The 12,606-nt window shown below is 39.6% G+C and overlaps 1 protein-coding gene across 1 annotated transcript in view; it reads left to right on the top strand.

Annotated features, from left to right (window-relative positions):
* The first annotated feature begins 2,131 nt into the window (after window positions 1-2,131).
* Window positions 2,132-12,606, top strand: part of PPIL4 (peptidylprolyl isomerase like 4) — a 37,474-nt gene continuing 26,999 nt past the window's right edge. Inside the window, exons 1-7 of the mRNA XM_034990983.1 lie at window positions 2,132-2,247; window positions 8,239-8,306; window positions 8,392-8,456; window positions 8,725-8,842; window positions 9,970-10,112; window positions 11,066-11,162; window positions 11,914-12,030. Of these exons, the coding sequence (XP_034846874.1) occupies window positions 2,178-2,247; window positions 8,239-8,306; window positions 8,392-8,456; window positions 8,725-8,842; window positions 9,970-10,112; window positions 11,066-11,162; window positions 11,914-12,030 (678 nt within the window). The 5' untranslated portion in view covers window positions 2,132-2,177. The remainder of the gene's footprint in view (window positions 2,248-8,238; window positions 8,307-8,391; window positions 8,457-8,724; window positions 8,843-9,969; window positions 10,113-11,065; window positions 11,163-11,913; window positions 12,031-12,606) is intronic.

Below are 12,606 nucleotides of genomic sequence, written 5' to 3'. Positions count from 1 at the left end.
ACATTATCAGTGAGATCATATGATAATTGTTTTTCTCTGATTGACTTATTTTGCTTAGCATAATACCCTCTAGTTCTATCCATGTTTTGCAAACAACAAGATTTCATTTTTCTGTGAGGGCTGAGTAATATTCCATTATGAATGTATACACACACACACCTTCTTTATCCATTCATCTGGGCTCTTTCCATAGTTTGGCTATTGTGGACATTGCTGCTATAAACATTGGGGTGCAGGTGCCCCTTCTGATCACTACATTTGCATACATAGAACTTTACCAAATATTATCCTGTAATTTCTAGTCTTACTATTAAAATTATATTGGGAAAAGATTAGTATATGTGCTGCCTAAGTGAGCACTATATTGGGAAAAGATTAGATGAGTTTTATACAGTATCCAAAATAGCTGTAGCACTTTATATTCCCATCAACAATCCCATTGTTACTTTAATTTGTATTTTTTTTTAAGATTTTATTTATTTATTTGAGAGAGAGAGAGAGAATGAGAGACAGAGAGCACGAGAGGGAAGGGGATCAGAGGGAGAAGCAGGCCCCCCACTGAGCGGGGAGCCTGATGCGGGACTCGATCCCGGGACTCCAGGATCATGACCTGAGCTGAAGGCAGTCGCTTAACCAACTGAGCCACCCAGGCGCCCTTAATTTGTATTTCTTTAATTAATTGCCAATATTCATCAATTCACTCAACTAATATTTATTCACCCATTATGTGGCAGGCTGTTATAGGCACTAGGGATACAGCAATAAACAAAACTGGCAAGATTGGCTATAACCTTCTAGAGCTTATATTTTAGTAATATAAAAATAATTTATATTTATCATCAACAAATTCATAAATAGCGTGTTAGATAGTAAAGAGAGCCATGGGGAAAAAGCTTTATGGAGAAAAACAAAAGTGTATGTATGTGGGTTTAATTTTAATTATGGTAGTCGGGGAAAGCTTCACTGAGAGGTGACAAGTGAGCAAGAGGCCTAAAGGAGGTGAAGGAGAGCCATGAAAATATCTCGGGGAAGAGGGTTGTAACTGGAGTGGGCAGCCAGCCCAAAGGCCCAGAGGCAGAAGTGCCGCCAACAGTGTTCAAAGAATAGCAAAAGTCTAGTGTGGCTTCCAAGTAAGAGAGAAGCCAGGTAGATACGGCAGCAGAGAGAGTATCATGTATGGCCTTGCAGACCATTATAAAAACGTTGGCTTTTGGTGAGAGGTGAAGTCATTGGAAGCTGTAATTGTACAAAATGGTATAAAAGTGACTGACCTGTTTGGTCAGATTTAGGGGAATAAACTGCATGAAAACCCTCAACAGAGGCCAAAAATCGTTTTTTTTTTTTTTTTTTTTAAAGATTTTATTTATTTATTTGACAGAGAAAGACACAGCGAGAGAGGGAACACAAGCAGGGGGAGTGGGAGAGGGGGAAGCAGACTCCCTGCCAAGCAGGCAGCCCGATGCGGGACTCGATCCAGGGACTCCAGGATCATGACCTGAGCCGAAGGCAGTCACTTAACCAACTGAGCCACCCAGGCGCCCCCCAAAATCGTTTTATGTCTTCAAATTGAAAGATTACTGATAAACCAGTAGAGATTTGGGGCTGAAGCCTACTGTCTTTTAGCTTGTCGCAGTACGGACCTGTCACTATTAGCAGAGCTTCTGTCCTAGGCACGATTAGCCAGGGAAGAACTCCTTGTTAATCACCTTTCTGGGTAACAAACTGTACATTTAAGGCCTAAAGGTTTTGATTCAGGACGACGAAAAACACTGATCAGGAAATCCAGAGTAGTTGTCCCAATAACGTGGGAGAAGCTGGCGCCGTGGTCGCTCTCGATGCTCCCCGAGGAGCAGAGAAGAAAGGGCTGCTCGAAGGTCCGCCCTGTTCTTGAGAAGGGCACAAAAGGGACACAAAACCCTTTACAAAAGTCCTTTTGAGCGACGGGCTCCCGCGCCAGTCGCCCAGGAAGAACCAGGATTTTCAAAAAAGGCCGCGTCGGAGGCAGCGTGGGTCGGCGCCGACCAGGCGGGCCGCGACGGGAGGGGCGTCGCCGAAGGGAGGGGCGTCGCCGAAGGGATGACGTAAAAAGGCGTCGCGCCGAGAGTGACGCGTGGCGTAGATCACGACGGGCTGCGCCTGTCACACCCGCGGCTTGTTGCGGAGGAGGAGCGGGCGCCATGGCGGTTCTGCTGGAGACCACTTTGGGCGACGTCGTCATCGATCTGTACACTGAGGAGCGGCCGCGCGGTGAGACCCGGGCCCCGCTCACGTCTCGCCAGGGCCACGATCTCCTTTCCCTACTGTCCCTTCGCTGCCCGGTCCCCTTGACTGGGTTCGAGCTTCTAGGCTGCCGGTGCCCACGACTGGGCTGTTTTATTAGCGGGCCTTGGTTCGAAAAGTTTTTGTGAGGAGCAGCCTCTCTCCTGTATCTGGGGCTGGCCAATCGGGTGGCGGGTGCTTGTGGCATTAAATGCCTATGGGGTGTGTGTGTGTGTGTGTGTGTGTGTGTGTGTGTGTGTGGTGCAGGCTGCATATACCATAGCCATAGCTTTTGTGGCTTTACTGCGCTTTACTCGTGAGAGGAACACAACCTGTATTCCTTGGCGTGTAATCAGTAAGTCCTAATGGAAGCGGGAAGGATGTGTTTGGAGCAGCGAGTGTGAGCATCCCGCCGCGGTGGAGGAAGGGCTGTCCAGAGATGTGCACGGAGCCCTAGCAAACACTCACTTATCGTCTGCTGTGCAAGACTGCCAAGCTCTGGGATAGGCGTCTTGTCCTGGAGGGTCTGATTTTCCACTGGGAGAAATGGACGTGGGAGCCCCTTTAAGTGTTGTAGGTCTTACAACCCATTGTAAGTGGTGTAGTTGAAGAATGTGTAAGTTGCTATGGAAACCAGTGGAGGGAGTAATTCTTCCCGCTTGGGGGCGGGGAGAAGCGAAGAAAGCCAAGAAAGTAGACCACTTGAACTAGCTCTTTCAAAAGATGAGTGGGAATGAGGGTGGTTTTTTTTTTTTGCTTGGAATTTTCTGGAAACAGCAAGTAGTTTGGCATGGTTTGAAGGAATGATGCGTGCTGTGGAATGGCAGACTACGAGTCTGGTCCTATAGGTTATATTGGTTAGATCAGATGTGAATAGTCTTGTGTGCTCTTCTGATGGCTAGGGTCTTTGAAGGTTTTAAAAGCAGGATCGAGGCATGGCAAATTTGTTTTAGGAAGATAACAGGCAACAATGTGGAGACTGTATCAGAATTGGGAGAAACTAGAGGCCACAGAGATTAGTTACAGTCAGGATCCTGTCCCCTTGGAATGCAGAGTCTATCAAAGAGGATGAAACAGTATGTACAATAAGTGTCTTTCTGCCATGTTACACTCTATCTCACACTGAGTTGTTCCCCCCCCCACCCCCCCGCATGCTCAATCATACATCCATACCTTTCTCATACTGTTGCCTCTACTCCAATGATTCTCTCTACTGTTGTCCTTTTGGCAAACTTCCTGCTTATTATTCAAACCTTGGATCAAGCATGATTTCTTCTGTGAAGCTCTCCCTTGCCCCTAAGAGGAATTAGATCTGTTTTTTTCTGCTGTCTTTTTAAACAGCATGTAACACAATTTGTTATATCATTTACCTGTTAATCCTGGAATTGTTTGCAAAGGCTTAGTTGCCTTCTTGTCTATCCTAAGCACCTGGTGCAATGCCTGCCACTTTGCACACATTAAAGGCTCATTACAGTGACTAATGTGTGTGTGTGTGTATATATATAGTCTAATGTATATATATAGTCTAATGTATATATATACATTATGTCTAATGTATATATACGTGTTTATTAGTTAGGATTCTCAGTGCAGATGATAGAAACTCAAACTGGCTTAAACAAAGAAAATAATTGATTGCCTCCTGTTACTGAGGTAAGCTTGGCTTTAAGGATGGTGGGATCCAGAAATTCAAAGGATGTTATAGGGAATTGTATTTTTCATCTCTTGGTTTTGCTTTCCTTTGAATTTGTTTGACACCCTCTTCACGTGGGACAGCACCTAGCAAATGAATGGGCCCCTTTCCCCAGGGTTGTGAAGAACTAAAGGGGAGGTAGGGTTATCCTACCTAGTTAACACAGACAGAATAGACAAATAGCGATTCTGCAAAGATAGTTTGGAAGACTAAAAAGATAAGCCCACCCCATTTGTATGTATTTGTAAGCCTGTGATCGGATATTTACTTACATGTATAACTACTTACCGCTTCAGAGTAAATATATCCAGACTTAGTTTTCTTCCTCTTTCCCTCCCCCTCTCCCTTCCTTCTATTTTTTCCTTTTTTTCCTTTTTATTATAGAAAACTTATATACAGAAGGAGAGTCATGAAAATGAGCCCTCATGTGCCAATGACCAGTTAACGAACGGTTGTCAACACATAACCAATATTGTTTCATTTATACTGGATTTTTTGTAATAAATCCATTACATGGGACTTATTTAATCTGCAGTTACTTCAATTTGTATTTCTAAAAAGTGATTAAAAAAATAACCACAAATCAGGGCACCTGGGTGGCTCAGTTGGTTAAGCGACTGCCTTTGGCTCAGGTCATGATCCTGGAGTCCCGGGATCGAGTCCCGCATTGGGCTCCCTGCTCAGCAGGGGGTCTGCTTCTCCCTCTGCCCTCTTCCCTCTCGTGCTCTCTGTCTCTCATTCTCTCTCTCAAATAAATAAATAAAATCTTTAAAAAAAAAAAAAAACCACAAATCATTATCACATCTGAAAAAATGGGCAATAATTTTTTGGTATCATTCATATTTTCCTTTTGTCTCGTAAGTGTTTTAAAAATATTTGGGGGCGCCTGGGTGGCTCAGTTGGTTAAGCGACTGCCTTCGGCTCAGGTCATGATCCTGGAGTCCCGGGATTGAGTCCCGCATTGGGCTCCCTGCTTGGCAGGGAGCCTGCTTCTCCCTCTGACCCTCCCCCCTCTCATGTGCTCTCTGTCTCTCTCATTCTCTCTCTGTCTCAAATAAATAAATAAAATCTTTAAAAAAAATATATTTGGTAATTTAAGGATGTAAACAAGGTTCATTTATTATATTGCCTGATACAGCTCTTAAATATCTTTTAATCTATAGCTCCTCCCCCTTGCCTTATTTATTTATTTTAAATTTTATTTATTTATTTGACAGAGAGAGACACAGCAAAAGAGGGAACACGAGCAGGAGGAGTGGGAGAGGGAAAAGCAGGCTTCCTGCTGAGCAGGGAGCCTGATGCGTTGGGGGGCTCCATCCAAGGGCCCTGGGATCATGACCTGAGCTGAAGGCAGTAGCTTAATGACTGAGCCACCCAGGAGCCCCTCCCCTTGCCTTTTTTTTTTTAAAAAAATTTTGTTTATTTGAATTTAGGTGACACATAATGTCACATTAGTTTCAGGTGCAAGATAGTGATTCACCTTCTCTATACGTTATGCTATGTTCACACCCCCCCCTGCCTATTTTTAAAGACTTTATTTTTTTAGAGCAATTTAAGGTTCATAGCAAAACTGAGGGGAAGGTATATAGAGAGATTTCCCATAGACCCCTATCGCCACGTATGTGCAGCCTCTCCCATTTTCAGTATCCCCCACCAGGGTCTACCGTTGTTGTACATCTGTACCATTTGTACCATTTGATGAACCTACATCGACACGTCATAATCCATAGTTTACATTGAGGTACACTCTTGGGTGTTGTACATTGTATGAGTTTGGACAAATGTATAATACATATATCCACCATTACGGTATCATACAGGAAAATCATGTAAATCATGCCCTAAAAATCTCCTGTGCTCTGCCTATTTATTTGCACCCCTCTCCTCAACTCCTGGCAGCCAGTGATCTTTTACTGTATCCATAGATTTGTTTTTTCCAGAATGTTATATGGATGGAATCATACAGTAAGTAATCTTTACAGATTGGTTTCTTTCAATTTGTAATATGCATTTAAGGTTCCTCCATATCTTTTCATGGCTTGATAGCTCATTTCTTTTTAGTAGCAAATAATAATATTCCATTGTTTGGATGTACCACATACTATTTATTCAGTCACCTACTTAAGGACATCTTGGTTGTTTCCATATTTTGGCAATTGTGAACAAACCTACTATAAACATGTGTATGCAGGTTTTTGTGTGAACATACATTTTCATCTCCTTTGAGTAAATACCAAGAGGTGTGATTGCTAGATTTTATGGTAAGAATGTGTTCAGTTTTGTAAGAAACTGCCAAGGTCCATACGTTATATTGGTTGATATCTTTTAATCTATAGTTTCTTCCCCACCCCAACCCCCATTTTTCCCTTAACGGGTTTTGTTTTGTTTTGTTTTTGAGAGTTTACTTATTTATTTATTTGAGAGAAAGGAGAGAGTATGAGCGGGGGAGGAGCAGAGGGAGAAGGACAAGCGGACTCCGCATGGAGCCGTCGCAGAGCTTGATCCCAGGACCCTGAGATCATGACCTGACGTGAAATAAAGAGTCTGAAGCTTAACTGACCGAGCCACCCAGGTGCCTCTACCTTAACAACTTTTTGAGAAGGAATCTGAGTCATTTGTTTTATAGAATTTCCCTCATTTTGGATTTGACTGATTTTATCCTTTTTGTATCTTTAAATATATTTTTATCTCTTCTGTTTCTCATAAATTGCCACTTAGATCTAGAGCCTTGATAAGGTACCGGTTTAATGTTTTTGGCAAGAATATTTTCATATAAGGTAGTCTGCACTTCAGCTGCATCACATTCAGGAAGTACTTGATGTCTGGTTGGTTCTTACTGCGAAGTTAAAATTGGTCGGTGGGTTCAGGCGTGTCCACCTGATGTATCTGTTATAGTGTCCCCATTAGCTTTTCATCTAAGGATTTTGGCAGCCATCGATCACTACCTAGATCCATTATTTTTGTTTTCTAGTTAAAGGACTACTCTTGTATTTAACGGTAATCCCAGAAATGTATTTTTCTAGGAAAACAATCAAAATCCTGATATTCAAGACCTTTCAATACCTTGGCCCCATCTTACCCCTCCGGTCTATTTACCCTCTATTACTTTGTATTACCAGAGTGTTACAGAGCTGAGACTGGTCTTTTGGACCCTTCAAAAAACATTTATATTTGCACATCCAGACTTATTCATACTGTCTTCCCAGTTTGAAATGCTTACTCTCTACTCGTTGCCTGTCTAGTTCTTGTATTTTTTTTTTTTTTTTAAAGATTTCATTTATTTATTTGACAGATAGAGACATAGCAAGAAAGGAACACAAGCAGGGGGAATGGGAGAGGGAGAAGCAGGCTTCCCGCAGAGCAGGGAGCCCGATGCAGGTCTCGATCCCAGGACCCTGGGATCATGACCCGAGCTGAAGGCAGATGCTTAACGACTGAGCCACCCAGGCGCCCCGTCTAGTTCTTTTAATGCCCGCCTTCAGCCTCTATGAGGTCTTCTAATTTCCCTAGCCAGAAACAATCTTCCTTTTGAACTTTGTGGCTTTTTTAAAACCACTTTTTACCATTTTACTATATAAGTGGCCCAGATGGTATTATTAGATATATCCAGTATTGTAATTATTTTGCTCGGGTGTAAGGACCCTGGACAGCCTCATAGGTCTTTCTGTCTGGTTTCTAGCTTAGTGTTCTGAGAGTTTGTTAGTGTACAACTAGACTATGAACTTGTTGAGGGGAGGGGCTGTGGTTTAATGGCATTTGTGATAGCAGTGCCAGGCACCTAGAAGATACTCCATAAATATTTACTGAATAAATGAGTGTATTTATATGAGAAAGCTGGTACATGATCAGTATATGGATTTTTCCGAAGAGCTGTTTAGTCGTCATTAAAGAAATTGGTCTCAGATATTTGATTTTATCTAATTTATATAATTTGTACCCATTTTCAGATACTCTGATAGATTCTTTTCCATCATAGTATCCTCTTTGGGTTTTTTTTCTCTTGCAAAACTAATCCATTAGTTAATGGTTGCCTGTCCCAAATAAGTGTCAGTTTCCTGCATTAGCTCAGATGCCCAAGAAGTCCTAAGAAAAAGAGAATAAAAAGATAATTTAAAATATATTGCCTTTTTCTAGACTTACTGCCTTTTTTATGATTTAGGATATTTGACCACTGGGGGGTGTTTGTATGGTAATTTAGAAATGAAATTATGCGAACTAAGCATTTACTTGCTTAAAAATGTTTTTGTGAACCACTATGATAAATTTAGTATTTACTTTTCTTTCAGCCTGCTTGAATTTCCTGAAGTTGTGCAAAATAAAGTATTACAATTATTGTCTTATTCACAATGTACAGGTGAGTTGGTGGATATAAGTCATGTCCTTTATTATTGGAACCATCTAGCAAACTCTGAATTAACAAAGTATCTTGTTTATTATAGAGGGATTTTATCATACAAACTGGTGATCCTACAGGGACTGGCCGTGGAGGAGAGTCTGTTTTTGGGTAAGTTCTTTTATTTTTAAATGAGAAAAAATAGAATTGCCTCTTAACAGTGTTATCTAACATATTTCAATCTGCATTTTAAAATACAATTCAAATATAGATTTTTTTTCCAAGTTCCCTAAATGTCTATAGCAAATAAAAAAAAAAGAGAATATTTTGAATCATAGTGGCATTTCTATAAAGAAATGGTAATCCTGTTTGTTACTAGTACTTTGTATTTCACGTTGAGAGTATTTATATTTTATAACTTTACTGTATGTATTTTCAGTCAACTGTATGGTGATCAAGCAAGCTTTTTCGAGGCTGAAAAAGTACCAAGAATTAAGCACAAGAAGAAAGGCACTGTGTCCATGGTGAACAATGGCAGCGATCAACATGGATCTCAGGTTAGGAAATGAGTAAGAAGATGAGTTTTGTTTTATTTTTAAATTTTTATTTACTTTTTTTATAGAGAACATTTTTTTTAAAGATTTTATTTATTTATTTGAGAGAGCGAGAGCATGAGCAGGGGGAGAGGGAGCCCAGTGCAAGGCTCAATCCCAGGACCCTGGGATCATGATGTGAGCTGAAGGCAGATGCTTAACTGACTGTGCCACCCAGGTGCCCCAAGATGAGTTTTGTTTTAAAATGAAGGACTGGAAAGAGCCACAAGTTATCGCTTTAAACTATCCAATAAGAAGAGAATTTCAAAGATAATTGTTAGAAGAAAAATATTATACTATATTTTTTTTATATAAAAAAATTATTTTGGGGGGCACCTGGCTGGCTCAGTCAGTAGAGCATGTGACTCCTCAGGGTTGTGAGTTTGAGCCCCATGTTGGGTGTAGAGGTTACTTAAAAATAAAATATTTTTAAAAAATTACTTTGTTCTTTTTAAAAATTTATTTATTTATTTATTTTTATTAGAGAGAGAAGGGGGGTCAGAGGGAGAGATAGAATCTTAAGCAGGCTCCACCCCAGCATGAGCCTGACACAGGGCTCGATCTCATGACCTGAGCTGAAATCAAGAGTCAGATGCTTAACCAACTGAGCCACCCAGTCGCCTGTACTTTTTTCTTTTAAAGGCATGTCCAGTGTGAGGAGTTCAGAAGATACAAAAACGTATAACATTATCCACAATCCTACTATCCATGGATCATCACTGTTCACATTGTGGTCTCTTTCCTTTTGGTATTTATTACTTCAAAACAGATCATGTTGAGAACCTTTCATTCATTGTCTGATCCTCACAACAACCCATTTTGGGGTAGATGCTTTTTTTCCCCTCACAATTCACATGTGAAGAAACTGAGCTTTGGTTTGCCCAAGTATTTTAAACAATCAGGGAAGCATCTGTATGTGTATTGATATTTTATGTATAAGCTTGTACTTTTTAATTAGTACTAGTAACAAGTGGGTAAGAATCCATGCAGTGAATGTAGAGTATTGTGTTTGTATATTTTTGTCAATCTGTAACTGATTTCAGTTTGAATTATAGATATATATTTATATTTTTCTGTGTCTTTCTATTCAGTTTCTTATTACTACAGGAGATAATCTAGATTATCTTGATGGTGTTCATACAGTGTTCGGTGAGGTGACAGAAGGCATGGACATAATTAAGAAAATTAATGAGACCTTTGTTGACAAGGACTTTGTACCATATCAAGATATCAGGTGTGGTTGCTATCTCAATGTACTAGAATGTTTTAATACTGTGATGTTTGTGGAGATGGCAAGCATAGAACTGGTTTTTGGATAATTCCAAAATGTGAATTAATACGAGACTATACGAATCCATAAAGTAAAAAAGACCTTTTGTACTTTTATACTTCTTTTTTTTTTTAAAGATTTTATTTATTTATTTGAGAGAGAGAGAGAGAATGAGAGAGAGAACACGAGAGGGGGGAGGGTCAGAGGGAGAAGCAGACTCCCTGCTGAGCAGGGAGCCCAATGTGGGACTCAATCCCGGGACTCCAGGATCATGACGTGAGCCGAGGGCAGTCGCTTAACCAACTGAGCCACCCAGGCGCCCTTGTATTTTTATACTTCTACTAATTATTTATAATTGCTTATGTTGGGAGGAATTATTAATCCTTAATTTAGGTTTAGTTTTTTGTTTTTTTTTAAAGATTTTTATTTATTTATTTAACAGAGAGAAAGACAGTGAGAGAGGGAACACAAGCAGGGGGAGTGGGAGAGGGAGAAGCAGGCTTCCCGCTGAGCAGGGAGCCCGATGCGGGGCTTGATTCCAGGCCCCTGGGATCATGACCTGAGTCGAAGGCAGACACCCAATGACTGAACCACCCAGGCGCCCCTCCTTAATTTAGTTTTAAAAAATGTATATTATTGAGAAATATGGCAAAAGTACTAAGATTTAGACATATTAATATTAGATATATTATTTTAGAGTAATGCAGAGTAGTAAATCTAATATCAAACAATGAAAAACAGTAACACTGATTGTGAAAGTATACTCTCATAATGTATACTTGTGCATTAAAATTTAAGTGCCTATGATTTTTGGGCATTAGAGATACTTAAGACATTTGTTATAATCTTTATAAAAAGTAAAACATGAATTCTGAAATAATGTAAATGAAACCTTTGACTTGGATTTATTTTGTAAGGATAAATCATACAGTGATTTTAGATGATCCGTTTGATGACCCTCCTGATTTATTAATTCCTGATCGATCACCAGAACCTACAAGGGAACAGCTAGATGTAAGTAGAGTCCTCTTGTAATTGAATGTACATGCATATTAATGCTTTGTATAGATTTTGCTTTTTAGTTTATTAAAACTTATTTCTTCAGAATGACTATCTTGCTTGATCAGTTCTACTAGGACAAGTTTAGCCTTCTTTTTCTATTCCATAGAGATACTAATTTTTCTAGCTATCTTTTGATTTCCCTAATTTCCTTTCTTCAATTTCTGTTCCACCAGAAGAGCCTTAGCTCTGGAAGCTTATGTGAATACCTTGCGAAAATGTTTTTCTTGTCTCCTAACTCTAGGAGTGTAGCTTTAAGGCTAAGGTAAACTATCATCTTGTAAGGGAGTTTTCAACTGGGAACACTCTGGAGCCATGCTAGAACCCAGAAATTTTTGTGAAATAATGTAGACTTTTCCTTCATATTTTTTAAGATATAAGTTTCTGTTTATGAGGCTTTCTCAAAGCGGAATTGATCTTCATAGCTGGGATTTGGTGCTTAATTTTTAAGGTCATTTATTTTCTGCATTCAGCACTGAGTTGGATACCAGATAATTTCTTTATAATGTTTATCTTGATTTAATAATAAATTAGAAGCTTAGTCTGGCTCATATTATCAAATTAATTTAAATCAATTTTCAGAGGCTTATAAGTTTCCGTCTATTCTAACACATTTGATGGAACCAAGGACAAAGCATCACATCTCCCGTATTTCTCAGATTTTTCAATTCTTTCACTATATGTTTAAGTAACTTCTGCCTTACAGAGTGGTCGAATAGGAGCAGATGAAGAAATTGATGATTTCAAAGGAAGATCAGCTGAAGAAGTAGAAGAAATAAAGGCAGAAAAAGAGGCCAAAACTCAGGCTATTCTATTAGAAATGGTAAGATGATTATCTTTGTTCAGATAGTTGTTCTGCAATTTATTTAATATACAATTAATTGTGAGTTTATTTTTTGGTTCTTTTTCTTTTTTTTTTTAGGTTGGGAGAGGGCGGGATGCAGAGGGGTGAGGGAGAGAGAGAATCTCAAGCAGGTTCCACACCCAGCACAGAGCCCAATGTGGGGCTCAATCCCACAACCCTGACATAATAACCTGAGCTGAAATTAAGAGTTGGATGCTCATCCAGCTGAGCCACTCAGGCACTTCCTGCTGAGCAGGGAGCCCGATGCGGGGGCTCCCTTTAATACTTTGATAGTCAGAGTATTAAAAATTTAGCTAAGAGTTCTTTTCTGGATTAAATTTTATATGACATAATACATGAAAGTAAACAAATTTGGTTCCAAAATCAATACAGTACCAAGTGCCTTTTTAAAAAATGAGCAGTGGATATACAATTTACAAATATGCATTGAATTTCAATTGTTTATATTCATCCCATTTTTGAAGACTGTTTATTGGATCGAATTTTATTTGTATTAAAGAACAATTCTTTGTTCTTTATTATTTTTATATTTTT

The sequence above is a fragment of the Mirounga leonina genome, unplaced genomic scaffold, assembly GCF_011800145.1.
Source record: "Mirounga leonina isolate KUSES-001 unplaced genomic scaffold, KU_Mleo_1.0 Mir_53, whole genome shotgun sequence".
NCBI classification, from domain to species: domain Eukaryota; kingdom Metazoa; phylum Chordata; class Mammalia; order Carnivora; family Phocidae; genus Mirounga; species Mirounga leonina.
This window is presented reverse-complemented; position numbering and strand designations above follow the sequence as displayed.